Genomic DNA, 26,922 nt, shown 5'->3' on the forward strand with positions numbered 1-26,922 from the left:
TCCAAAGCCCACTGAGATTATTTTGGGATCTGTATGTTGACAGAGTTTCTAATCAGATATTGATTTATGATTTTCCCCTTTTGGGGGATGCAATGATAGTCAAATGTTACACAGGATAAATAATTGTATGGAAACCTCAGGAAAACATATAGAACTAGGCATCATAGAGATAATGGGGCTACTAGCTAGAAAATGGCAATTTAATTTCCCTTTCTTCTTTTGATATCTAGCTCAATTTATCTCATGTTTTAACATTAGTATAATTCCCTGACAGTTATAACCAGTAATAAAGAACAGACGCAGGAATAGACCACTGTCATAGTGTTTAGAAAAAAGAGCTGAGTTTATAGACAGGAAAAGGAAAATTTACAGAGTGTAATTTTTCAGTCTTAACCAGGTCTTGTTTTTAAATTGTAGTTTGTTTAAGAGTTAGAAATACTAAATTGGGAACTGCATAATTCCTTAATTTAACAATCAATAATTCATGTCTATTATATATGTGAGCTCAGCTGAAATGAAGATGCAAATTAAAATTATAACCTATATAGTTTTAGTTATTTGTTTCACATTTCTGAACTACCCATGTCTCTCAGAGAGGGACTCTGTTGCTCTTGCCATTTGTACTCATTTATAACAAAAATGACTGCAGGTGTACTAATTTTTATATTGAATGTCCATTGTTACATTGGAAAGTGATCAGTATGATATAAAAAAGGGATCAACACTTTTTAAGGGGGGGGAATTCAATTTTTTTCTTGAAGAAATAAATTGATGAATAAAACAAAAATATTCAACTTTCCAATATAATTTTGAATTAAAAATACAAGATTGCAAGTCTTGAAGGGAGCAATAGCCTCAGATGGAGAATATGTGATCTAACATGTCAATTTTTTCTTAGGTGTAGGTAATCAAATCAGTGAGGAAATAGCCAAAGATGACAAGAAACTTTAATGCAAAGTATTGATCTTACTCCTGGTGATCTCTTACTCTCACAAGAAATAATAAAGCACTCACATTGAAGTCTGAAATATTTAAGTGGCCCGAGGGACTTGGAGCTTTCTTGGTTTCATTTCCACTGTAAATAAACCTCAGGCTGCAGGAATGTTTGTATTCAAATGCCACTTGTCCAATGGAAGTAATTCCTAATAGAGAATTTTGAAGGACAGGAATGACAGAATAATTGATTTTTAGTTTCTAAAGAGATGATTAAAAAAGAACAATGGTCAATATTATTGCAGAGTTTTAAAAAATCTATTTCCCTCCCCAATATCAGTTTAGTTTACCCTTTTTCTTTGGCGAGCTGGTGATCAAAGTAAGAAAAACATGTTGATTAAGAATACAGAATTTAGGTAAGCATGCTCCTAAAATATTTAGTCTACTTGTAAATTTCAAAATCAGATTCCATAGCTTAAAGAAGAGCTGTAATTAGAATCCCTTGAATAGACAAACCCGCATTTGCTCTATTTGATACTTCAGTCATGCTCAACAGGAAGTTGCAGTATGTGTAAAGCAAATATACTTACTCCTAATTGCTATTTGTCCTATCCACTGTACAAAGATCAGTGACATCTATCTTACCTCTAGAGCTTTAAAACTAAGATTAAAAATCACATTCTTCTCCTCATCTGTCTACTTTCAACTTGATTTCTTTTCTCTTTCTGCATCAAGCACTTGGAGCACTTCTCAGTGAACTGTTGTATGGTATATATATATAAGCTATTCTCCCTGGAGGCTGCAGCTATTTTGTATCTTTGATATTATATATTCTCTTGCTTTGTATACCAGTTTGGGAAACAGTGTTTACCACTGCAGTTATCAAATAAGAAACAAATCTCTACAATTTTTAATGATTAGACTCATTTTTGAGACATATCAAAATGTCTATATTAGACAATGAGTAGTCTAAGTGCATTTTAAAGATATAATCTGATTAAACATCAGAGAACTAGAAAAAGGAATTAGCACTGGTTAAAAATGTATTCAAAATTAATATAAGCAACAATGATCAATTTCCCTTCAGAAATTTGTTTCATTCGCAACTCCAGCCACGTTATTCTGAGAAAGTCATATTGTACGCTCCTTCCAGTATGCGTACCCAACAGACCATTTGGTACCACTTAAATCATGTTGAAAGAATACATAATCTTGGCAGCCGATGTTCCATTTTTTATGAGTTACAGCAATTTATAGCATCCATTGGTGAAATAAAATGTAGGGTTTTTTTTCCAAAAAAAGCTAACTTATAACCATCATGTGCTTCAGAAATTATTACCTTGTAATAAGAGAGCTGCTCATTGTTTTCTTATTTAATATATTTATTGCTTGTATCTACCAATCTGATTTAACAAATGACATTTAACACTGTTCAAGATTCTGCTCCCTTTGTATATAGCTAATCAGACTTGCCAAGAAGTCTACATTTTGTTACCCCTGCATCATGTTTATTTAGCTCATAACCTTGGATTCCATGACTGACCTAGAGTACAATGTCATTGACATTTCAGTCCTCCACAATCTGTAATTCAATTATTAACATTCAGTGAAAAAATGTTTATCTGACTAATAAAAGAATTAGAAAGGAAGGTGATACAATGTCTATTTCAGACAACTGAACAAGTCCAAATTGCCAACAAGATTCCATATCCCATCCAACACAAAAACCACAGTAATTTGAGTTGCAGCATTTGTAAGTGGGAAGAACAACTTTCAATAACACATATGTGCTGTCATTTTTCTATCAAAATATCCTACCAAGAATTTTAACCAGGCAAAGCCTATTGGTTCTTATGAACAATAGTGCGCTACATACAGAACAAAATAACATTTCCCCATCATCTCATTCTTAAAATTCAGTGTCTGGACCATCTGCTTTAAAAATGGAAGGAATGTGTATATTAAATGTATGGTAAGTACAGATAGTGTTGTTGAATTTTCTTTTTCTTATACGTTTCTAGATTTTTCTGATTAAAAAGGAATATTTTTCCAACTTTTGTATTCCTTCCGTTTTACCATAGTGCAAAATAAGATAAAAATGCACATCCATTAAAGCTAATTCCCGTTAAAAAAATAAGCATATAACAATAATCCAAATACAGCAATGCAGTTATTACTGCTATGGTCCAAATTTACAGATTTGGGAACACAAATTTAATATACCTTAATGAAACTGTATGTTAATATCATTGCCATCCATCATTTTTACCTTAACTGTTTATGATACATAAGACATTAGATAAATGAGATTATATCAATTTTACAAGCCTTCACTTCTGGAATGGCACAAGATTACTTGTGCTCTATTTTAATCAACATATTTTAGGGATTTATTCTTTCAATTGCTGTATGTGATTAGGTTATTTCACATTAAATAAAAACTCTCATTGGTAATGCTTTTAGTTTTTATTGATTAGAGCTATTTTGGATGGATGGTTAGATTGTACATAGAAATATTCTTTTTAGGAAAGGATATTGTAATAGCGAGGAGTAGGCAAGAAAAGCATCATTTTCTCAACACTTTGGGGCTTCTGTAGTATAATTTGCAATCTCTTCCAAATCCACTTAGTTAATATTACTTGGACAAAAAGGGGGGAACTATGTTGGTCCTTGAGAAGAGGATCTTTAAAACATGTAACATAAAAGTCTTATTAAGACCAACTTAAGCAATGCACTATTCTTTTATTTTTACAGATTTATTCATGCTCCTTTTTCATTCTTTTTTTAAAAAAAAACATTTCTTTTTCCAAACTTCACATTAAAAAATAGGTAAAGAAAAAAAAAAGATAAGAGAAACTCCAACTGCAATATACCCCATTATAATGCAGTATGCATTTTGCCAACTAATAAACGTTTTCTCAGTAATTTTTTGACTCACATTGGGGAAAAAGAACCAACAGCCAATAATTATTCTTATGGGTCCTGACAATATGGCATTTGTTATTTTAATAAAAATGTAGATTAAACATAGATGACTTCAGATACCAAAGTAACAAAGTAATGAATTAGTACAAAGTGAATGAACTCCCAGTAACCCTGGGATCCCTGATGATGATGGTGGTAGAGAACTAACTTTCCTGTTTTGAGAAAGGCAAAACAATGCAAAATGGAAGCATACGTTGTAAAAAACAATTGAATATAAGATTCAAGAGGACAAATCTAAAAACACTGATGAAGCTATACCAAGCAGAGGTGTTAGGTGTACTTGAATTATGTAAATCTCCAATTAATTGCTTTACCAAGTCTTTAAAAAAATCTATAAAATTCTAAGACTAGCATTGGGATTTTATCATACAGCCACCTTTTCAAACAAGGCTTAAATCAGTGAAGAAGAGAAAGTAGCACTATAAAGTGCAACAGATTTTCTTTTGCTACGGTGGATTAGAGGATACCACTTTTTTTACTAATTTCTTCATGCCTTCATATTTTTTCCAAACAGAATTCATCGTTTACAGTGCAATTCTATACGTATCTCCTGAGATCAGTAAGACTGATTCTCAGATAAGTGTGTATGGCATTGCAGCCTGTAAATGCATAAAAGTGAGTTAAAAGCTATATTTTTAAAAAAAATTATCTCGTTGTTTAATGCTGATTTTAATAGTTCCTTTTAAGTGAATTTATTATACTTCATATATTAGCAAGTTAAAAAAACACTTTGAATTCATTAGATTCAAACCAGGGCCACTCTACTATATAATAATAAATTCTAGATCCTTTTTAGAAAGAGAGAAAAATGTTCACATCTGTCAGGTGGGCAGAAGTGTATGACTTCTGTAAAAGCTACATTTTAAATCCTTGTTTATGACCTTTTCTTTTGCAGTGGATGAAGAAAACTCTTCTGGAGTTCTCTTCAGTCACTTCCAAAACAGGCATCTGTAAACTTGATTCAAGATGTGTACACTGAAAAGCAGACTGCCATTTAATAATGGAAAAAAGAAAAGAGATGTTAGCTTCCAGTAATGGCAATGGCTTCTTCACGGTCAATCAGGCCTTACTAAGGCCTAGGAGACTTAATGTCCATCACAGCACCAACCTCACTTACCCATTTTTATTTTCTTTTGCAAACGTAATGGTTCACATATACATATTTTACACCTTGTAGTTATTATTACTATTCCAAATGCTCTCATCTGAATACAGGCATGGTCTCTATATTTGATATAAACATATCTTTATTCAACTTTTCATTCTAAAGCTGTTTGGTGTCCCAACTGCACATGAAAAAGGTTCCCCTTGTGTTGCATAAGAAAAAGTGTCCTTAGTCCAGAGGTTCTTGTTTTATTCGAATGACTGAAGATGAACGAGATGTCCTTCTGAGTTCTCGCTTAAGAACGTATTCACTGAATTGAGAAGAGTCCACTCCTCCCCCACATGAGCCAACAATTTCAAATCCTCTTTGTTGCAATCTTTCAAGTACCTACAGAACATAAAAAGTACAAACAGCTGCCTAAGTGCAAAAATGTCATTCAGAAATTATAACTTAATCCATTCCATCCTTATTAAAACGTATCTCTGAAATGCTTCTCTACAGCTGGTATTCAAAGCATGATACAATAATTATTCATGATTGCATGATAATTCTGAATGAGTCTTCTGAATTTTAACAGAAGAAACAAAGTGATCATGCCATAGCTTTATTTTTAACCAAAGTATCCCCACACATCATTTTAATTTTTTTAAAACTAAAAAGTAGAATCCAAGTAAAGAAGAAATTCTGTTTTATAGAGATAAATTATATATATATATATACACACACACACACACACACACACACACACACACACACACATACATAAATGCAATATACCTTAGAAGAAAGGTTACTCAAATGCACAATATTGTGAATATATGGGTGTGGTAATGTTTCTTTTAAATCATTTTCTTTGGTCAAGCACTACCTTGTACAGTTTGGCCAACTCACTTTAAGAAAATTCATGACTAAACCAAGTTAAGAGAAAGATGGTAAGGAAACTAGAAAGAAAGATCTATGGAGAATGGTTGAAGGTACAGGATACTTATAGCCTTAAAAAAGGCAACTGGATATGAATACTTGAAAGAATGCCATATAGCAATTCAGGACTTGTTTTCTCTTGTTCCCGAATGCAAGACATGAAATAATGTACTTAAGCTACATATTTCTGATTTATAGTTAAAAAAGAAAGGTCATTTAACATAAAATTACTAAGATGATAAGCTCTGCTTCATTGCATATGTTCCAGAGGAGGTTATATACACCTGTCTGCTTGCAGTTGTTCTATTTTAATTCCTGCATTGAGCAGGGAGTTGCATTTCATGGTATAAATGGCCCTTTACAACTTCATTAGACTATTTCACCCATTTATTTATAAAGTAATGCATTTTAATTATACTGCATAAGATTAATGAGTGCAAAAACAATAAAAATAAATTAAAATACAAAAAGCAAAAGGAAAGTCAAAACTATATGAAGGAGTATTTTAGTAATACATCTGTCTTCTGATTATCTTTGTCTACCACTACCTATATATTTATGCTATATTTTTAATACTTAATGTGAAACATAGAATATTTTTGCTTCTCTCTGTTCAAGTCTTTTCATCTATTGTCTTAAAATCTCAACTCTTTTCATACATTTTCATACGCCTCCTGCCAATTACCTCCCAAAGACCGATTCGATCTCACAGGCTTGGCCTTCTCCGGGTTCCATCGGCCAGCCAATGTTGGCTGGCAACCCCCCGGGGGAGAGCCTTCTCTGTTGCTGCGCCGGCCCTCTGGAATGAGCTCCCCGTGGAGATCAGGACCCTTACTACCCTCCCGGCCTTCCGTAAAGCTACTAAGTCCTGCTGTTCCGACAGGCTGGGGGCTGTTGAAATGTCCAGCCCCGCCTCAATTGTGAATGTTGTGCATTTTTAAATTCTTTGTATTGTCTTATTTATTTCCCTTTCCCTGTTTATTGTGAGCCGCCCGGAATCCTTCGGGAGTGGGCGGCATACAAAACTAATAAAAAACTAATAAAACTAATGAACAACAAAATGGCATTCCAAATGTCTAAATCTGCCTTGCTCTGTAGTATGTGATATAGAAGGGAGCTATTCCTGCTTCAATCCAGTTAAACATTATTATGAATATAGATTAAAAGGAGAAAAAAGCAAAAAAAACCAAAACCCTAATACACTGATTACATACCTGAACTGAATTGAGGTGACAGTATCCATTTAATGGAAATCTGATGACATGCGTTGAGTCATGATTCCAACCTGCATTGACTGAATTGCACATTACGTCACCAATTTCTGGGAAAACTTCTTCTATTAAAGATTTATCTCCACTCAAAGTAATTCTTTCTCCAAGATCCGGAGCAACACGTACAACCAAGCACTCACAAGATTTCGAAAACCGGCCTGTCTCTCGATCCTGTTTCCATCTTTCCATTTCCCCTAGCATGGGCTGAAGCTGAAAATACTTTGCTTCTTCATATAACAAACTGTAATCCTGAAAGATACATGATGTTTAGAACCACAGTAAAAAAAAACTCATTATATAGTATCTGAATGGTTATTATTTTAGTATTGTAAGGTAATAGCAACTTATGGATTACATTAACGGAAATATCTTTTTTTTTTCAACTAATAAGAGGTTAAGGATATTTTCACATTAAAAGAGGCAGGTAGGCTGCTGTACTGTTTTGCATTTATATTCTCTTCTTTATTACCCACAACATTGTGTTACATTACACACACATTCATACATTTACATATTTTATTGTGATTTATCATATGGAGATATATTTTAGCTTTGCATTTTATCATATGAAGAGAAAATGGAGATATTGGAGTGAAGAGTCCAACAGTAGGACAATGCCATTAATTACTATTGGGGTTATTTTTACATGACTTCCATACAGTTCTGTTCATAATGCATACATGCAAAAGAGATTCAGGTGTGAGAAAATGCGTATAATAAATATTAATAAAAATATTAATAAATGTCAATATACAATTATACTCCAGTTTAAATCATTAAGAAATATGTGAAACCTTAGAAATAGATTGTAGACAGCAAGATTGTAAGACTTATTTTGAAAGTATTAAAATGAAGTATATTAATTGATAAAAGCTGCCATAATTTTTTAAAAAATAAGACAATGGTTTAATGAAATTCTCTTGATGGGGTTTTTTTTCTGTCTCGGTAAATATTTTTCTGTACCTGGTATATAATGTGGTGTGACATTCTAAGCAAGCTAATCACAAACAAACGTATTCAGGCCTATCTGGAAATAAAGTTCAGTGAGTTCAATGAAACCCACAAATAAAAAATAGAACTGCATTATCAAATAATTACAAAATATTTTCATACATTTAATGTATCTTTTAAAAAAGGCTCCCAATATTAATCATTCAAATAGTTTATGGAGATTCTCAGTCATCCAGTCATGGTTGTCCCAAAGGTACTTTTTCAAAAGGCAATTAGATTTTCTTTGGTTTTCCTTGAAGACGTTTTGCTTCTTATCCAAGCTGAACACATTCAATTGTTCTGTTTCTACTATTAGACTTTTATTATAATAAATCTTTATTTTTGTAATAAATAAAAATTTACACATTTGTAGTTTACAATTTTAAGTAGTATTGATGTGCATGTATACACATATTAAGTTTTATACATTTAACATGATATGCTTTTGTATGTCACATCTGGAAAACTGAAAAAAAATCTAACCTAAATTTTAGTGTAATAGAAAGTGCTCTTCTGAGACAGACTCATAGTGTTATAATAATCTGAAGATTATTGCTCAAAAAAAGTATGCATTGTCTCTATTTAAGCAATATACTTATCTATTATCTCTTTTTAACAACATATCTCTACATTTCTGATTTCTAAGAATCTGTCAGTATTATTCACAGCAGGTGCTTAAATTCACAAAAAGACTAAGAATTGACAAATTTCACTAAGCCAATATTTAGAGTTTGGGATTGAAGTATTTTGTAAATGCAAAATCACCTTTTTCACCACAGTCCAAGAATCTAAAATTCTACACCCAAAGATTCTAGATACTTGGAATAAAATTTAACTGAAATAATTTCTTAGGAATGAATTAAAATTATTCTCATTTAAATATCATGTTTTTTAAATGATATAAATTAGGATTCAATAAAGTAATTTTTATTTTACTTATCAAAATATGAGATACTTAAAAGTCTTAACTAGAAATAAAGCTTTTTTTAAAAAAAAAGTATTATGATAAGTGGAGATTAACGGTAAATTACTAATTGAGTAGAACCAGTTTGGTATAGTAGTTAAGGCACCAGGCTAGAAAACAGGAGATTTTGAGTTGTAGTCCCATCCTAGACATAAAGCCACCTGGGTGATCTTCAGCCAATCATGCTCTCTGAATCCTACAAAGGAAATTATTCATTTCTAAAAATCTTGCCAAGAAAACTGCAGGGACTAGGCCAGGCTAAAGTCAAGAGTCATTTTTCCCTCACCTCTGTGTTTAAGAAGATGCTGGATAGTTCAATTTAATTTTAATTACTTAAATGAAATATTGAGTTTAGGATTGGATTTGATAGCCTAAACAGTCCCTTTCAACTCTAGGATTTTAAGTTTAAATTTGTGATTTGGACAGTAATAATTTTTTTCTATCTTTGGGAGGACTTGAATTTGGTGTCCACTCAGTCATGTAGTTCTTTCAGATTACATTCAAAATCAGAAGAGCCTTCAGATCAGATCATAAAATTGTTGTGAAGATAAACTATGGAAGCGAAAAGAATCTCATATGCCAATTTTACTCTCTGAAGAAAACTTGGGTAAATGTAAAAATACATACATTTATGATTTCCTGAATCATGTTATAATATTGATTCAAATACAATAAGTCACATTAATAAACAAGCCACAGATATGGTTTAAATAAAGCATATCTATTAAAATTGATTTACATGAAATATAAATTGTATAAAAGGTCCACTGGTTAATATCAAGGACTCATTTTACTCTGCATTTTGTTTCCAATAATAACCCCAAGACTGCAAGGTGACAAATATAAAAACAGGTCTCCCCCCCCCCATTATTGTCCACCAGAAGTAAGTTTTCAGAAGCAAGCTGGTGATAAAATGGGATTAAGCTTCCAAAGCAAACATGGTTTAGCAAAAGATAATCAAGGCTGCATCTTCTTCAGCCTTTCCTCCTCTGCTGTCAATGCTCCAGTGCTGCAGCACCCCGTCCCTCAATAGTATTAGCACCTTGCCTTCCTTTGCTTTTCCTTTCCTCCCCTCAGATGCCAATATTTGGATTTTTCTCTATCACCTTCAAGTGAATGTGCCCCAAAAGAACCAATCCATCTTGTTTACATATAAAGAAAAACAGCCCTGTTTCATTAAGGACAGGCCAAGACTTCTGAAACAGTTTAGGTTGAGACACAGCTACCTACCCAAAGGCAGTATACATCTGGCACAACCATATACTTTTAAAAATAGAAGTTGACTATTGCTTTGCTCATTTCAAATATCCATTTTAATTATCTATACTTTGCCAAAACCAATCAAAGCAATTATTTCCCAAGTGTTTTACTATTGTTAACTAGTGTTACTCAAACAATTGCTTCATAATCCTTCTGAAGATGACAATAAATACAATTCACCTTGAAATCATCCGGGATGAGCAGTTTTGAAGTTCGTAGAAAATTCAAAATATATCTGAACATTTGGCCATCTCTGTCGATGAAGTAGTGCTGCTTCAGGCTATCCAAAACAATGGGCTCTGTGCCATCAAATAGCCTCCCAATTCTGAAAATAAAAGAGAAATCAAGACCAGCATAAATTTGCCATCAGCACACCTAGCCATTAGTAAGAAATAAATCCTATTATCTTATTTCATAGTGTTTCAATGTCTAATCAGCTAGTTACAATGAAAACAGAGCAACAAGGGTATCATCTCTCTTTCTATAGTTTCTTAAAGCTGATCTGGGAATAAACCAATTGAGCTAAGTGAAGGTTTTGTTTAGGGAAATATACATAGGATTGTACAATAAAATATTTGGTATTACTCGATGAAGACCTATCAATTTTAAGGATCTTTAACCATTTCCTTTAGTTAAAATATAAACATCCAGGATAGAAATGACAATAGTCTTCTCTGCCTCTAAATAATCCAAGAATTTAACACTCGACTTTATTTTTGTTATACTCAAGATATTTATTTTTTCATTCTTAAAATTTGACAGAAAACTTCAATTTAATTAAAGGCTCTTAAGTAAATTGCCATAACATAAGAAATGGTTCCTTTTATGAGTCACTAACCACTAACTAAGAATAGGAACAAATAAGCAGAAAATCTACAGAGGTTGCTAAGAGCAACCATGAACTATGGTGACACAGTGGTCACAATGCAGTACTGCAGGCTAACTCTGCTCACATTGCCAGGAGTTTGATTCCTTGGATTCTTACCAGCTCAAGGTTGACTCAGCCTTTCATCCTTCTGAGGTTGGTAAAATGAGAACTCAGATTGTTGGGGGCAATGTGCTGACTCTGTAAACCGCTTAGAGAGGGCTGTAAAGCACTGATAAGCAGTATGTCAGTCTAAGTTCTATTGCTATTGCTATGAAGGCATGGCATATAAATCAAGCAATCAAATCTGGGTGGAAAGGAATAAAAAGTTGAGTCCCCCAATTTATAGCAAATTTAAGTTGTTATAAATGCCCTTGGAGATTAGTCAATTTGGTCAACTCTGTGTGATTTGACACTAATATTCAGGATGCTAAAATACAAATGTAATTATAAAGGATACCAATATACTGGTGAACAATTTAGCAAATGATAAATATAGTTTAATTTAAGTAAATATATATATACCCTGAGGCAAAAGAACTTAATTTCACATATAAACTGACAAGCTCTAATGTAACTGTAATTAACAGATAATTTTGGTTTAGTTTCTGATAGCTGTGAAAAAGGCAAAATATCATAATTATGAAAATTAAATATTTTAATATTTTAAACATATTAAATTATTTTTTTAAATCAGCATTAGGAAAGAGTTTAAAATTAAAATGTCATCATACATATTTATGGCATTTCTGCAATCTTAATATTGTGTACCATTCTGATTGCCAGATTTGAGAAGGATGGTAAAGTAGCTGGTACTCCATTTTCTATTATGTCTAGCTAATCAGATATAAAAACATAACTAATAACTTTTAAAAGAAGGACAAGATAGACGGCAAACTACACAACTACCAGACAAGACGCATCATCTTCCCCTCCCGGAAGGGCAAGCTGCCATGGAACAAAGAGCTAGCCGTATGACCACCAGACGAATGGAAAAACAAGCTACAATGCAACCACCTCAACAATCACCGGCCATTGATCAAGGAGTTACAGCAACAAGCTCAGAAGCCATGGGAGGAGCTAGGCCAAAGGTTAAACAGGCCATGCAGGAGGCTCTAAAAAAGCTTCAGGCAACCAAAAATGACAACTAAGATTTTGACATGGAATGTCAATGGACTGAACTCTCCACAGAAAAAGAAAATATTCCACTATCTTAAACAGTTCAAGAATGATATAATTTGTCTACAAGAAACTCATATCAAATCAACCGATCAAAAATATTTGTTTAACCCCAAACTTGGTCAACATTTTGTGACCTCTGCTACGGAAAAGAAAAATGATATAGTTGTATACTTAAGAAAAGACATTAAGACTGAACTAATTGAAGCAGATCCCTTTGGAAGATATATCGCGCTAGACCTAGTCTTAGAAGGGAAAAAGACATTACTTTTGGGAATTTATGCTCCTAATCAACAGCAAGACGGATTCTATAGAAATCTTCACGCTAAATTAGTACAGTGGGACTATAAGTCTTGTATACTATTGGGTGACTGGAACGGCGTGATTGACACTAAAAGAGATAAGAAGACCTCTCGCCCTAATACTAAAATGCGAGCTAAGCTACCCAAAACTTTTTTTGACATGATGGACGACTTTGAATTGAGAGATATTTGGCGAGAAAGAAACGCAGAGGAATATGATTTCACCTTCTTTTCTGATAGACATCAATCCTTCTCAAGGATTGATTTTATACTAATCACTAATGATTTACTTTCTAGGGTGAAGAAGACAAAGATTGCGGCGAGGGTCCTTTCGGATCATAACCCAGTTTGGATAGAATTGGGAAGGATAGTGCAGGCAAGAAGGTCTTGGAGGCTGAATGAAAACTTATTTAGATATGAGAAGTACATTAATGATTGTAAAAAAATGTTATCTGAATACTTTGTTCTGAATATGAATAAGGGTGCACCTATGGAATTTGTATGGGATGCAAGCAAAGTGTATATGAGAGGAGTACTGATGAATATAAACAAAATACACAGACATAAACAAGGGCTGAAACGAAAAGAATTGGAAGAGGAAATTAAAGGGAAGGAGTTGGAATTAACATTGAATCCAGGCGATACAAAGGTTAAGGAAGCAATTACTATATTAAAATCCCAATTTGATATGTTGATCTCTGATCAGGTAGCCACTAGTTTATTATATGCAAAACACAATACTTTTTGTAACGCAAATAAACCGGGCAGATGGTTAGCTTATCAGATTAGGAAAAAAAAGAAAACTTGAAATGTAACCAGATTGATTTATAGAGGGAAGGAGGTGTTTCAACAGGAGGAGATTCAAAAGGCATTCCGGGAATTCTTTACAGAATTGTATAAAGGGGACAAAATTAAGGGTTTAGACATAGACAAATACTTAGATAAAGAGAAAATACCCCTAGTTAGAGAAGAGTACAGGCAAAAGTTGAACCAACCAATAACCTCAGGGGAAATTTTGCAGGTAATCAAACAACTAAAGTTAGGGAAAGTGCCAGGCACAGATTGCTTGACAGCGGTTTACTATAAAAACTTACAGTTAGAAATGGTAGAACCTCTTAGAGAACTATTTAATAAAATTCAAACGGAAGGTAAAGTGCCCCCATCTTGGAAGACAGCGTTTATATCGTTGATACCCAAAGAAGATCAAGATATTACCCAACCAAAAAATTATAGACCTATCTCATTACTTAATGTAGATTATAAAATTTTTACTAAAATACTAGCAAATAGGTTAATGGTGGTTATTCAACAATTGATACATACCGACCAAACAGGTTTTATACAGGGGAGACAGATGAAGAGTAATGTTAGACAAATCATTAATGCATTAGAATATTTGGGAAAGAACAACCAAATCCCGGCTGCGTTCATATTTCTGGATGCTGAGAAGGCCTTTGATCAAGTTAATTGGCAATTTCTGTTGAAGATATTGCAAAAAATGCAGATAGGAGATAGCTTTTTACGGTCAATTACAGCAATATACCAACAGCAAACAATAGCAATAGCAGACTTATATACCGCTTCATAGAGCTTTCAGCCCTCTCTAAGCGGTTTACAGAGTCAGCATATTGCCCCCAACAACAATCCGGGTCCAGCTCAAATCATAGTCAATTGAAGTTTAACAGATTCTTTTCAAATCGGAAAAGGTACAAGACAGGGCTGTCCTTTGTCCCCACTATTGTTCATTATAACTTTGGAAGTATTATTGAATAAAATACGGGGCTTGGATGGTCTAAAAGGGATCAAGATTAGGCAGCAAGAATACAGAGTCTGCGCTTTTGCGGATGATTTGGTCGTAATATTGGAACAACTGCAGGAATCTAGTATGGTTTTAATGAACACGATTAATCAATATGGTCAAGTGTCTGGTTTTAAAATAAATTTAGGAAAAACCAAAATATTAGCTATAAATATGAATACTAAACAAAAGGAAGAACTAGGAGGGATGCTAGGATGTGAGGTAGTTAAAAAAGTCAAATATCTTGGGGTCAATATTTTAGCGTCAAATGGGAAACTATATAAGCATAATTATGAACCACTTTGGCGGACTATACAGATAGAGATGAAAAAATGGGAGAAATTGCACTTATCTTTGCTGGGTAGGATAGCGGCAGTGAAAATGAACATTTTACGAAAATGTTTATTTCTTTTTCAAATGCTACCTATACTTAAAAAAGATGCGAATCTTTTAGAATGGCAGAAGGGTATCAACAAATTTGTATGGGCTGGAAAGAAACCGAGGGTAAAGATGAAAATAATGCAAGATGTACGCGAGAGAGGAGGCTTGAAATTACCTAACCTAAAATTATATTATGATGCAGTGGCGCTATCCGCAATTAGTGATTGGACCCATTTAACCAATGATAGAATACTGAATATCGAGGGACACGATCTGGTATATGGTTGGCATGCTTACTTGTTATTCAACAAAAAATTGGATAAGAACTTTAAAACTCATATTTTAAGAAATGCTTTATTGCGGGTCTGGAAAAAATATCAACATAAACTAAATGATAAGTTACCCATGTGGGCAATTCCTAGACATGCAATTGAAAATATGAATATAGAACAAAAACACGATAGAACCACTTACAGATAACTTCTCACTTCAGAAAGGGGGGTTCTACAATTAAAATCTTTAGAGGTACTAAAAGAGGAGAAGGTAGTTCAAACATGGTTCCAGTATGGCCAATTACAGGCCAGGTGGAAAATAGACCAAAAAACTGGTTTTATCCAAGTTGAGGATAATTTGTTTAAACAAATAAGAGATCAAAGCTTAACGCATATAAAGAGGATATATAATGTACTAATACAGATGGATTCGGAAACGGAATTGGTTAAAGATTGTATGATAAAGTGGGCTCAGAATATTGAAGAACCAATAATGTTGGACACGTGGGAAAGAATATGGGTAAGAAATGTGAAATTTACACAAGCACAAAACCTGAGAGAAAATTTTTATAAAATGTTTTATAGATGGCATTTAGATCCTAAAAAGCTGGCTTCTATGTATCCGAATATACAGCCTAAATGTTGGAGATGTGGTTCTCTCGATGCTACATATTTTCATATATGGTGGACTTGTCAAAAGGTTAAGGCATTTTGGATAAAAATCTGGTGGATCATGCAAAATATCTTTAAAAGAAGGATAAAATTTACTCCTCAGTTATTTTTACTAGGTATATGTACTGACTTTACAGCGGTAGAGACCAACTTGGTTCTGCACCTAATAACGGCAGCAAGACTGTTGGTGGCGCAATACTGGAAGAAGAAAGACTTGCCTACAACTCAAGAATGGACATTGAAAGTTACAAACCTAGCCGAGATGGCTAAAATATCGGCATATCTTAAAGACCACTCAAATGAGAGATATAAACGAGACTGGAAAAAATGGATTGACTATACACAAAACAAATATGGGACTAAGAAATTCCAGATAGCCTATGCTTAAGATTAGGAATAATTTAAACTGCTTAACGTTTGTGCAACAGCAAGAAGCTGAGTTCAACGCAGAGATGTTATTGACTTTCTTTTTTTAAAAATTTCCTTTGCCTTAATATATTTAAACTGTGTTTGTTAAAAAGCTACACCGTGTACGGGCTCTGGGAAGTCAGGGGGGGGGAAGGGAGGTGGGGTCTTAGGGGGGAGGGGGGATATATAGTATGTGCTAGATACTAAAGTAACACGATTGCACTTGTATACTGTTGCTCTTTAATTCCAGTGTAAAAATAGGACAACTGAATATATTAATAGATAGTAGAAATACACCGAAGGGAGGAGTAGAGGGAAAGAAGAAAGAGGGGTAGAGAGGGTGGGAGAGAGGATTGGAGGGAGGGTGAGAAGGAAGGGAGGGAGTGTATTGGGAGAGAGGCGTGGTAGAAGGGGAGGGGAAGTAGGGTAGAGGGGAATGATGGTGGGAAGGCGGAAAGTTGGAGGGGGCGAAAGAAAGGGTGTACGGAGGGTCGAAGAGGTACATTGGGTTTCTATTTTTGGGGGTATTATTGACAAGAGGAATGGCTGTGTTTATTGTTTAATGTTATATGGACCCGGTTCTGTACAGTATATGTGTGACTGTAAGAAAATGAAAATGGAAAATAAAACTATCTATGAAAGACTTAAAAAAAAAAAAACCTTTTAAAAGAAACACGTTTTCCTGCGCTAAAGGGTTTTTCTCCTCCCTTGCCCAGAACCACCAATGACATCTGCTTCATAAAAAAATATTTAAGAATACATTAGAACAATTTAGCCTAATTTATAATTTTAAGTTTCGTGTACTTTTTAGTCAGCAAATGTTAAAAGAATGCGACATAATTCAAAGAAATGGATTGCCATGAATTACTGCTTTTTTACAAAATTAATCAAAAAAACCAAACTTGTTGTTCCCTGCTGTGTTCTCTGACATCAAGGATAGATTATTCCTGTCTCTTTGCTAAGTATATAGACACATTTATAAGCACAATAAACCCTCCATCATTTTCCCCCTCCAATAATGGCTAGGGTGCCTATGTGAAACCTAGGAGAATTCTTCAAAATAAAGATGATTCTCAATCTGGTGATTTGCAGCATGTCACTGTCACATTTTATTTTTTTAATTAAATATTTGAAAAAAGAGTGAAATGGGAGAATGTACAGGCATCTCAAAAAGTATCAGTTCAGTAGCATCCTTCTGCATGTTGAATGTCATTTGAAGTCAGAATATAACATTTTGGGCAAAAGTAAAATGTATGAATCTATTTGATTTCCATAAATATCGAACAATTTTTTTTTTTAAAAAAAGGTCATATACCATGTGTCTGTTGCTGCTGTTTCTCTTATTAACCACTACCCCACCTTTAGAACATAACATTATCCAATGTTCTGACCCTTGTATGCGCTTCTTCAGGCAATTTCTATGTATACTTCTCATTTAGGTCATTTTCAGTAATCATCAACTAAAGTAAGGAGAAGTAGCGGAAAATGTAAAGTGAGTGACTGTATTTTCAAACCATCTGTCTTTACTTTGGAATCACTGACCTTCTATTGAACTTCCTGAACATCTATTTTGATTTTCATGCTAGAAAGCGTGCAACCAGAAAGTACTAAATGATAAGTAGAATGGATTTCATTTAAAAGGTTCAATTTAATTATTTAAAATACAATATAAAAACTTAGGAAGATCTTAGTAACTACCGTACTACTAATCTTAGTAAAAGTGCTTTTTTGTTTATCAAAAATCAATTTACTTCATTTTGTTTCATTTTAGAAGGCAGTTACTATACACTTAAGATCTCTAGTCTGTGACCATGATAAATTATATCTATTATATAATAGAGGAAAATGTATTCTAGTTTTTAAAATGAATTTGAATTCAACATTTGATTGACTTCAGTGTATATGTGTTATGGAGAGCAGTACAGTAATACATTGTATATTACTGTTATTACTGAAACATATATACATAATATATTTAAAATTGACTATAGATAGTCCTTGATTTATGACCAAAATTGGGACTAGAATCTTGGTTGTTGATCTTAGAAGTTATCATGTGAAACTTCATGCATTAATGACTACAGCCCCAGCACTCACAATTATGGTCATTAAATGATCACACAGGTTAAATGGATGAAATCCCAGGTAAGGAGCAGGGGGTTCTTCAGGGGGGTTGGGGAAGGCCCTGGGTGGCTCAGTTCAGAAGCTGCAAATCCTTCCTGCAGAAATCCAAGGATTTTCAGCCCCTAATCAAAAAGTGGCCTGTGCTGGGGCTCCCCCCACCTTTCTATGGACCCCACACTCTTTGCCCCACACTGGGGGTTAGCTGAAAAAGGCAAAGACCATGCTTTTGGTTTTCTGATAATTGAATACTAGCTCGGCTTTGCTGAAATACTGTGCTAATGTTCTGAATGCTCTTTTAAGGCCAACATATATTGCTAAAAATATTGCTGCATCATTTGCACAAGATAAATCAGAAATGTATCTTTCAGCAAGTTTTGGAAGATAAAGGTAAAAGAAAAACCAACGGTACCCACTCCTGGATTTGGAGGCCCTACTCACAGTCACTCTTCTGACTTATCTCTGCTTCAATTTTAGCAATGTACTCAATGTGGACTGTCCTGCAACTGCAGTTGGTCCACAAAGTGTCAGGATGAGTAGCTACATATGGATATACCTTGATACGCCCATGTAACATTACTGCATAAATTCTAATAATTTTCAAGGTAGAATTCAAAGTTTTGGTTATCTCCTCTAAATTTGTCTTTCATGTTACAAAATTAATAGTAATAACCTTACAATTTATAAAATAATGCAATTTCATTAGCAATAAAACACCAAAATTCACTCCTGTTTAAATTCATATTTTAAAAGGAAAGATATGAATTTGCTAAATTTTATATGGGTTTCAGTTTGAAAAAGAACGTTGGTCTTACCTGAACGTCTATTTTCAGAGTGGAGGAGGGAGTGGTCACATGTGGGTTTTCTCTTAGCCTGATTGGTCCAAAGACTGAGAGCAAAGCTTTAAATACTGGTGCCTTTCTATCCTGGCCCAGATTCTTGAAGTCGAACGGTAGAACTGAAACAACAAAAAATAACCACAACAAACCCCGGGAACACCCGGGCCCTCCCCTTGGCCCCAACGAACACAACTCAGGGCGGGTCATGACCACTCCCTCCCCCATTCTGAAAATAGACGTTCAGGTAAGACCAACGTCCTTTTTCCAGAGGAGGGGGAGGGAGTGGTCATGTGTGGGACATACCCAAGCTAAGGTCCCAGGGAGGGAGAACAAGAACCACTAGGGCCCAAGGGGAGCCTCAGCCGCCACCCCCTGCAAGACTCTCCGACTGAAGGACGCGTCTGCAGACGCAAAAGCATCCAGACGATAATGTCGGATGAAGGACGTCGGGGAAGCCCAAGTAGCGGCATGACAGATGTCCTCAAAAGGGGCCCTCGTGGTCGCGGCACTCCTAGTAGAATGGTCCGTGATCCCCGACGGGCCGGCCGACCCGAAGCCCCGTAAGTCTCCACAATGGCCTGACGCAGCCAACGGCCAATGGCCTGACGCAGCCAACGGCCAATGGTAGCTGAAGACACTCTCGACCCCAGCGTCCCCGGCTGGAAGGAGACAAACAAGGCCTCCGACCTACAGACCTCTCTGGTCCGTCGGAGGTAGATTCGCAGAGCGCGGCGGACATCCAACCGATGCCAGAGACGTTCCCTGTCATTGGATGGACCCAGGCAAAAGTCAGGCAGGACGATCTCCTGAGCTCTATGAAAGGGGGTATTTACCTTCAGGATGAAGGCCGGGTCAAGGCGAAGCACCACCCTGTCCTGGGGAAAGTGACAAAGGTCGTCCCTGGAAGACAGAGCGCCCAGCTCGGAAATACGTCGGGCGGACGTGATCGCCACCAGGAAGGCCACTTTCAGCGACAAGAAACGTAAATGAACAGAACGGAGGGGCTCAAACGGGGCCCCCGTCAAGGCCTTGAGCACCAGGGGAAGATCCCACGTGGGGAACCTGTGGACGGGGGGAGGCCTGAGATTAGCCGCCCCCTTCAGGAAAAGCTTGATCAGGGGAAACTGGGAAAGGGAAGAAGACGCCCCCCCCAGGACCGAAGACAGAGCTGCCACCTGTCGACGCAAGGTATTCTGCGAAAGCCCGTCCTCAAGACCTTTCTGAAGGAAATCCAAGACGTTGGGAATGGTGGCCCTATCGGGAGAAATGCCCCTAGGCGAGCACCATCGGACGAAGGCTGCCCAGGTGGAGTTATAAATGCGGGTCAACAGCCGCCGAGCCGCCTCGATGGTATGAATGACCCCGGAGGATAGATGAGCCTCCCTCAGAAGCCGCCGTTCAAGAGCCAGGTGGTCAGATGAAGCCACTGGGGTTCTGGGTGTACCAGAGCCCCCTGCAGCAAGACTACCTCCCCCCGCAGAATCCTCCACGGGGGGGCCACCGACAGCTGAACCAGATCTGCGAACCAGGACCTCCTGGGCCAATACAGGGCCACTAGAATGACCAGGGCCCCCTCCGCCACCACCTTCCTGACGGTCCCCGGGATGAGGGGAATGGGAGGGAAAGCATAAAGAAGGCCCGGGGGCCACCGGCTCCTGAGGGCGTCTGTGCCCTCTGCCGACCTGGACTGAAAACGGGTGAAAAACTGTGGAGGCTGGGAGTTCGCGGGCGACGCAAACAGGTCCACCAGGGGAGACCCGAACCTTTGGCAGTTCCCCCGGAACAGCGACGGGTGGAGTTGCCACTCGCCATTGTCCAGAGTCACTCGACTGAGCCAATCCACCTGGATGTTGGAGAGTCCCGAGATGTGCTCCGACAACAAGGACAGCAGGTGCCTCTCCGCCCAGGAGCCCAGCCACAGAGCCTCCAACCAGAGGGCCCACGAGTGGGTCCCACCTTGACGATTGATGTGTGCCTTGGTGGCCACATTGTCCGTCAGGAGGAGCACATGATGCCCCTCCACCGAGGACTGGAAGTGACGCAGAGCTAGTCGCACAGCCTTCAGCTCCAGCCAATTTATGTTGTGGCGGAGGTCCGAGGCCATCCACCTGCCCTGCACCATCCGAGAGCCCACCAGGGCCCCCCACCCGAACAGACTCACATCCGTGGTGACGGTCACCCTGTCCGGCTCCCAGAAGCAGCAGCCCCGCTGAATGGCCGGGGAGAGCCACCATGCCAGACAGATCCGGACCCTCAGGAGACGGAGAGTCCGAAGAGAATTGCTCAATCGTCCCCTCTGAAAGGGGATGAGTTCCCACTGGAGCGGCCTGAGATGATGTCTGGCCCACGGAACAATCCCGATGCAAGAGACCATCTTGCCCAATAACTGTGACAGAGAGAGGATGGAAGTCAACCGCCTTGCGTGAACGCTTTCCGCCAGCCGACGGAGGCTGTCCTGCCATTCCTGAGACAGACTCACCACCCCCAACTCGGAATCTATGACTATCCCCAGATGAAGAATGCGAGTGGAGGGGGAAAGATGGCTCTTGGCGAAGTTCACTGAAAAGCCCAGGCTTTGAAGGCTCCGAATGGTGAGCCGAAGATCCGAGATGGCCTGAGGAAGGGACCCCGCCTGAACCAAGACATCGTCTAAATAACATTGGAGCCGAACCGGCACAGACTGCAGATGAGCCGCCAGAGCCGCTAGAACCTTCGTGAAGGTCCGGGGGGCCGAGGCCAGGCTGAAGGGAAGAGCCCTATACTGGTAGTGGCGGGACCCGTGAGAGAACCTCCAGAACCGGCGATGAGCAGACAGGACGGGAATGTGGAGATAGGCCTCCGTGAGGTCCACGGAGGCCAGGAAGTCCCCTTTCCTGATGCCCTGAAGGATAGATTTGAGGGATGACATTTTGAAGCGCCTGTACATCAGAAACCTGTTCAGGCGCTTGACGTCTAGAATCGCCCTCCAGCCCACCGTGCTCTTCGGAACCACGAAGAGGTTGGAGTAGTGGCCCAGGCCTCGTTCCCCTAGAGGAACTGCCTCCACCGCCCGAATGTCGAGAAGGTGGGCGATCGCCTGATCTATCAGGTGCTCCCGACTCCGAGACGGAGGGAACGACCAGAAGAGGTTTGGAGGAGTGGAGAGAAATTCTAACCTGAGACTATGACGAACCGTGGCTCGGACCCAAGCGTCCGACATGATCTTGTCCCATTGATCCGCATAGAGGGAGAGGCGGCTGCCGATGGGACGACTCGAGTTCGAGTCACTTCCCCCTGCGGTAGGGACGGCTGCCTCCTCCACGAAAGGGCCACCTTGCCTGGTCCTGGAAGCGATTCCTGTCCTGAAAGGACTGCCCGGAGAACTGTCTATCAGCTGGGAAGGAAGAAAAACCCTGGTTATAGCCATAATCTGCAGCCCTATACCTTTGCCTACGGAAAGGGCGTGACTTAGTCTCGGGCTTCTTAGCATTAGAAGGAAGAACCTTCTTCTTGTCCTTATCCTCTACTAGGATGGGAACGAGGGCCTCCACGAAAAGATTGGGCCCCTTGAAGGGGGCGGCCGCCAAATCCCATTTTGCCTTGTTATCCATCTGCCAGTGATGCAACCAAAGAAGCCTACGAGAGGTGACAGAGATGGCCAAGGCACTGGAGGCAAACTTGACCGTATCCAGGGTCGCATCAGCAGAGAACTGGCAGGCCACCATGATCTTAAACAGATCCTGGTGGATTCGCTCATCCTGGATGGGAATGCGCTCCTGAAGCTTCTTAAGCCACATGATCATGGCGCGGTTAAAGTAGGAAGCCGAGGCCGTGGACTTAATAGCCCACGCCGTGGCGTTAAAATTTTTCCTCAAGGTAAGCTCTGCACGATTATCCTCCAGCTTCATCTTATCTGCCGCATCGCCTGACACCACTGGAGAGGAGGAGACAAGGGCGGCCACCGGGTTGTCAATGGTTGGCAGCTGAATGGCCTGAGCAAAGGTCTGCTCCACGTTATAGTGCCGGTGGTCATTACTGCCAGGAGCCTAGAAATTGGAAGGGCGAGCCCACTGGTTGGTCAAGACCTCCAAAAACAGGGGAGGAGCAGGAATCTCCTCCTTGTTGGTGGCCATAGCAGAAAACATGGCCATGTCAGGATCCCTAGGGGGAGGCACTGAAGGATCCCCCGTCCCAACTTTAGTGGTCTGCCGTGCCTTGTCCAAGAGAATCTTAAACATGGCAGGAACAAAGAGGCCCTTAGAAGAAGGCTCGTCAGAAAGGGCCGCATTCTCATCATCCGAGAAGCCCATTTCCTGGAGGTTCTCCCCCCCCCCAAGAAAGAAGCCTCGCTGACCATGGAAGGAGAGGAAGCTCGATACTGGGCCCATGCTTCGAAGAAAGGGAGCCCTTGTCCCGTTGGGCAATGCCCCGTGAGATGGCTGCAGAAATAAGTCTTTTAATTCCTTCAGGAAGATTATCCAGATCCTCCACATCCCCATAAACAGAACCAGGCCCCTGGGGTGCCAACCTGTGAGAGGAGCAGGGGCCCCTGGATGTACCCTCCAGAGGATCACCTGCAGGGGAACGTCTCCTCCTGGAGTAGGCCCGAGACCTGCCAGGGGAGCTTGAGGAAGAAGCAGGGCTAAATCCCCTAGGGGAAGATCTGCTGGAAACAGGCCCAAGGGGGGATCTGGACCTCGACCTGTTCTGGGATGAAGGCCTGGCCGACTGGGCCTGCCTCTCTGCCCTCGCAAATGTCTTCTCCAGCGTCCTATGCCGCCTGGCTTCCTCCCTAGTGGAGGACCTAGAAGGGCGCCTGGCGAGCAAGGATCTCTGGGGGGGACCCCCCCACCCCACCTCCTGATCCAGGACCTCATCACCCCCAGCTGGGCCCACCGCCTGGCCCTGGGGGATCTCCGCTCCCTCGTCCATATCCAACTCACGTGTCTGACGAAGGGAGCAGGAACACAGGCCTCCGAAAGTCCCGGCGGAACCAGGGCCTAAGGGCCTGTGGGGAAAACCAGGCCCAAAGCCTCGTGCTAGGCCTCACCCACGAGGTAGGCCGAAGCAAGGCCCTGCGCACGTGGCGACCTCCAAAATGGCCGCTGGAACTCCGTGCGCGGTCGAAAAGGCCAGCAAACAAGTCCAGCGGCTCAGCCTGGCTTCCAGGAGCCGGCGCCGCGCTTAAATGAGTCGGGGACAGCCACACGGCACCCAGGCACACTCTCCTCACCCCCACTCGGCCCCCACAGCAAGTAGATTAAATCCGGTGGCGCGGCAGCTGCCCGGGGCTATCAGCTGTTCAGCGGGCGGCTCGCGCGCTCCACGAGGCGCCGAAGCTGCTGCCGCCGCCGCTGCCACAAGGGCTGCTTTGCAAGCAGCCAAAACTGGAGCTGGCACCCCCGCACTCCCGGGGATAGGGCTGAGGCTCCTGGCCCGCGGGGGGGAGGCCAAACGCCCCACAGGGCCCTCCCCCAACTGCCCGAGGCAGAGATCTGTCCCTTGGGGCCGCAGCTGTATAATTTAGAGATTTTAGTAAAAGTTTTAAAGTGTCCAATTAAGCCAAATAGGAACCAGATTGAAACAACAATAAATCCTACCTAAGTATTTCTCTAACAGTGCTTGGACCAAAGACTGAGAGAATCTGGGCCAGGATTGGAAGGCACCAGTATTTAAAGCTTTGCGCTCAGTCTTTGGACCAATCAGGCTAAGAGAAAACCCACACGTGACCGCTCCCTCCCCCTCCTCTGGAAAACAGCCACTCTCTTCCATTAAAGTCAAGAAAAAAATGGTGTTTCATTGCCTAGCAATTTAACAACTTGAACCCTAACCTGAATCTTCTATTAAAAAGCCGTAGCTTGCAAAATGCTCGTTTCAAGACAATCACCTTGAGATTACCATTACAGCTCATCTTCTTATTTCTTTGCACTTTGGTGATTGTAATCAGTCCATTCCCAAATTATTAAAATGTTCATATTTCAGACCCTTTTTCCTAGCCATTTTACAACTCCCGCTATAGAGCAGTCTCTCATTATTCACAGGGTGCCCATTCTATTCAAAATGCATTAGGAAACAGGACTGTGAAAAACATACTTTATACATCTGCCATTCTATTTTAGCACAACACACACACACACACACACCCCTATGCTAAACACTAGAGAATAAAACTATATGTACTAGTGATAGTATTTGTTAATAACAAAGACATTTCATTCAATATTTCCACATATAGAAAACTGTTTTGTTAGTTAAATTATATTGTCCAGCTTTTTTCTACATTCCAGGAACATGTGAAAGTAGTTCTTTCATTATAAAGTCTCTTCATACTTAAATTATGCTTTAATGCTTCTTCCCCTCTTTGTACCTCATCCTCTTTTCTCAAAAGGTCACTTTCTCACACATGCCTGCATTTGTTTAACATTTGTTTCTGAACTTCTAAGCAGATGCATGATGAAATTGATAATTTCTGTCAGCTTCACTATGGCTCAAGGCAGAAAAAACTATAGAGTTATAGGAAAATAAACTATTCACAAAATTAACAAGATTGAAAATTAGAAAAGTTGTTTTTATAGCAAGCACGTAAACAAATAATGAATTTAAAAACAAAATAAATGGATTAGTCCCCTTGACATTCTTTTGCATCCTAGATGTTTTAAAACAAGGACACATTTTGTACCAAATAACGATTATATCAAACATGACTGAAAATATGAGTGATAATTTTTTTAAAAAAGTTCAATTCCACTATGAATTTCACTCTGAACACACTAAATGACTGTTTCTACTAAACTATTCTTACAACTATCAACAAGTCATGTAGAAAGGTTATCAGATCAGCCTAATAGGCCCCAGGAATAAGAACTAAAGAGATTATCATGCCTCTTAACCGAGTCTTTTAAAGAAAAGCCTAGGGATAGAACATTTGAGCACTTTCTTCTACTTTTTTAGCATCCCATATCAATATGATAGTTTTCTCTATTTTTCTTTTGGTCCACTGAAGTCATTCCAAAAACTTGAAACACTCTGGAATCATATTTTAACCAACCAATTTGGTTACTCTTAATGAAAAACACTCCACACTTAACTATTAAATAATCTGCAAATCTCATTAGGTCTAACATTCAGAATAATGCAGATTATACAAGCATGTTTCAGTGTGGTATTTAAACATATTTTTCTGAGTTATTTATTATTATATTTTATTAGTTAAACATTAAACTCAGTTGACTGAACATTTAAAAATGTGTCACAAATACCATTGACAGGGGGTAATGATTGATACAGGTTGCTGCCAGCCTCCTAGGTATCACCCAAGTATTTCTTAAAATATATGATGTTCCGAATAGTGTAAATTTTTTTTTGCAGTTCCACTGGTGTTATTGCAGGAAGCTGCAATGTATTGATGTGTTTTGTAAAATTCTTGGACATCATACCAAGTGCCCCGATGACAATGGGTATCACTGTTACATGTTTCATCCATAGCCATGTAGTTTCGGTGGCCAGGTCACAATATTTCATGATTCTTTCCAGTTATTTTTCTTTGACTCTGGCATCTCCTTGTACAATATCAATAAACTGTACACTTTGGCCCTCAATAACTGTGATATCTGGTGTGTTGTGTTCCAAATGTCAATCTGTCTGTATTTGAAAGTCCTATTATTATTATTATTATAC

At 38.9% G+C, this 26,922-nt stretch overlaps 1 protein-coding gene across 2 annotated transcripts in view; it reads right to left on the bottom strand.

Annotated features, from left to right (window-relative positions):
* Positions 1–3,010: 3,010 nt before the first annotated feature.
* The window catches only part of KCTD1 (potassium channel tetramerization domain containing 1), an 82,332-nt gene continuing 58,420 nt past the window's right edge, over positions 3,011–26,922 (bottom strand). For both annotated transcript variants that reach the window (XM_032223352.1, XM_032223353.1), the window contains exons 3-5: positions 10,610–10,754; positions 7,159–7,464; positions 3,011–5,410 (exon numbers count right to left, since the gene is read on the bottom strand). In XM_032223352.1, coding sequence (XP_032079243.1) covers positions 5,252–5,410; positions 7,159–7,464; positions 10,610–10,754 — 610 coding nt within the window. In that variant the 3' untranslated portion in view covers positions 3,011–5,251. The remainder of the gene's footprint in view (positions 5,411–7,158; positions 7,465–10,609; positions 10,755–26,922) is intronic.

Source organism: Thamnophis elegans, chromosome 8 (genome assembly GCF_009769535.1).
Source record: "Thamnophis elegans isolate rThaEle1 chromosome 8, rThaEle1.pri, whole genome shotgun sequence".
Lineage (NCBI taxonomy): Eukaryota > Metazoa > Chordata > Lepidosauria > Squamata > Colubridae > Thamnophis > Thamnophis elegans.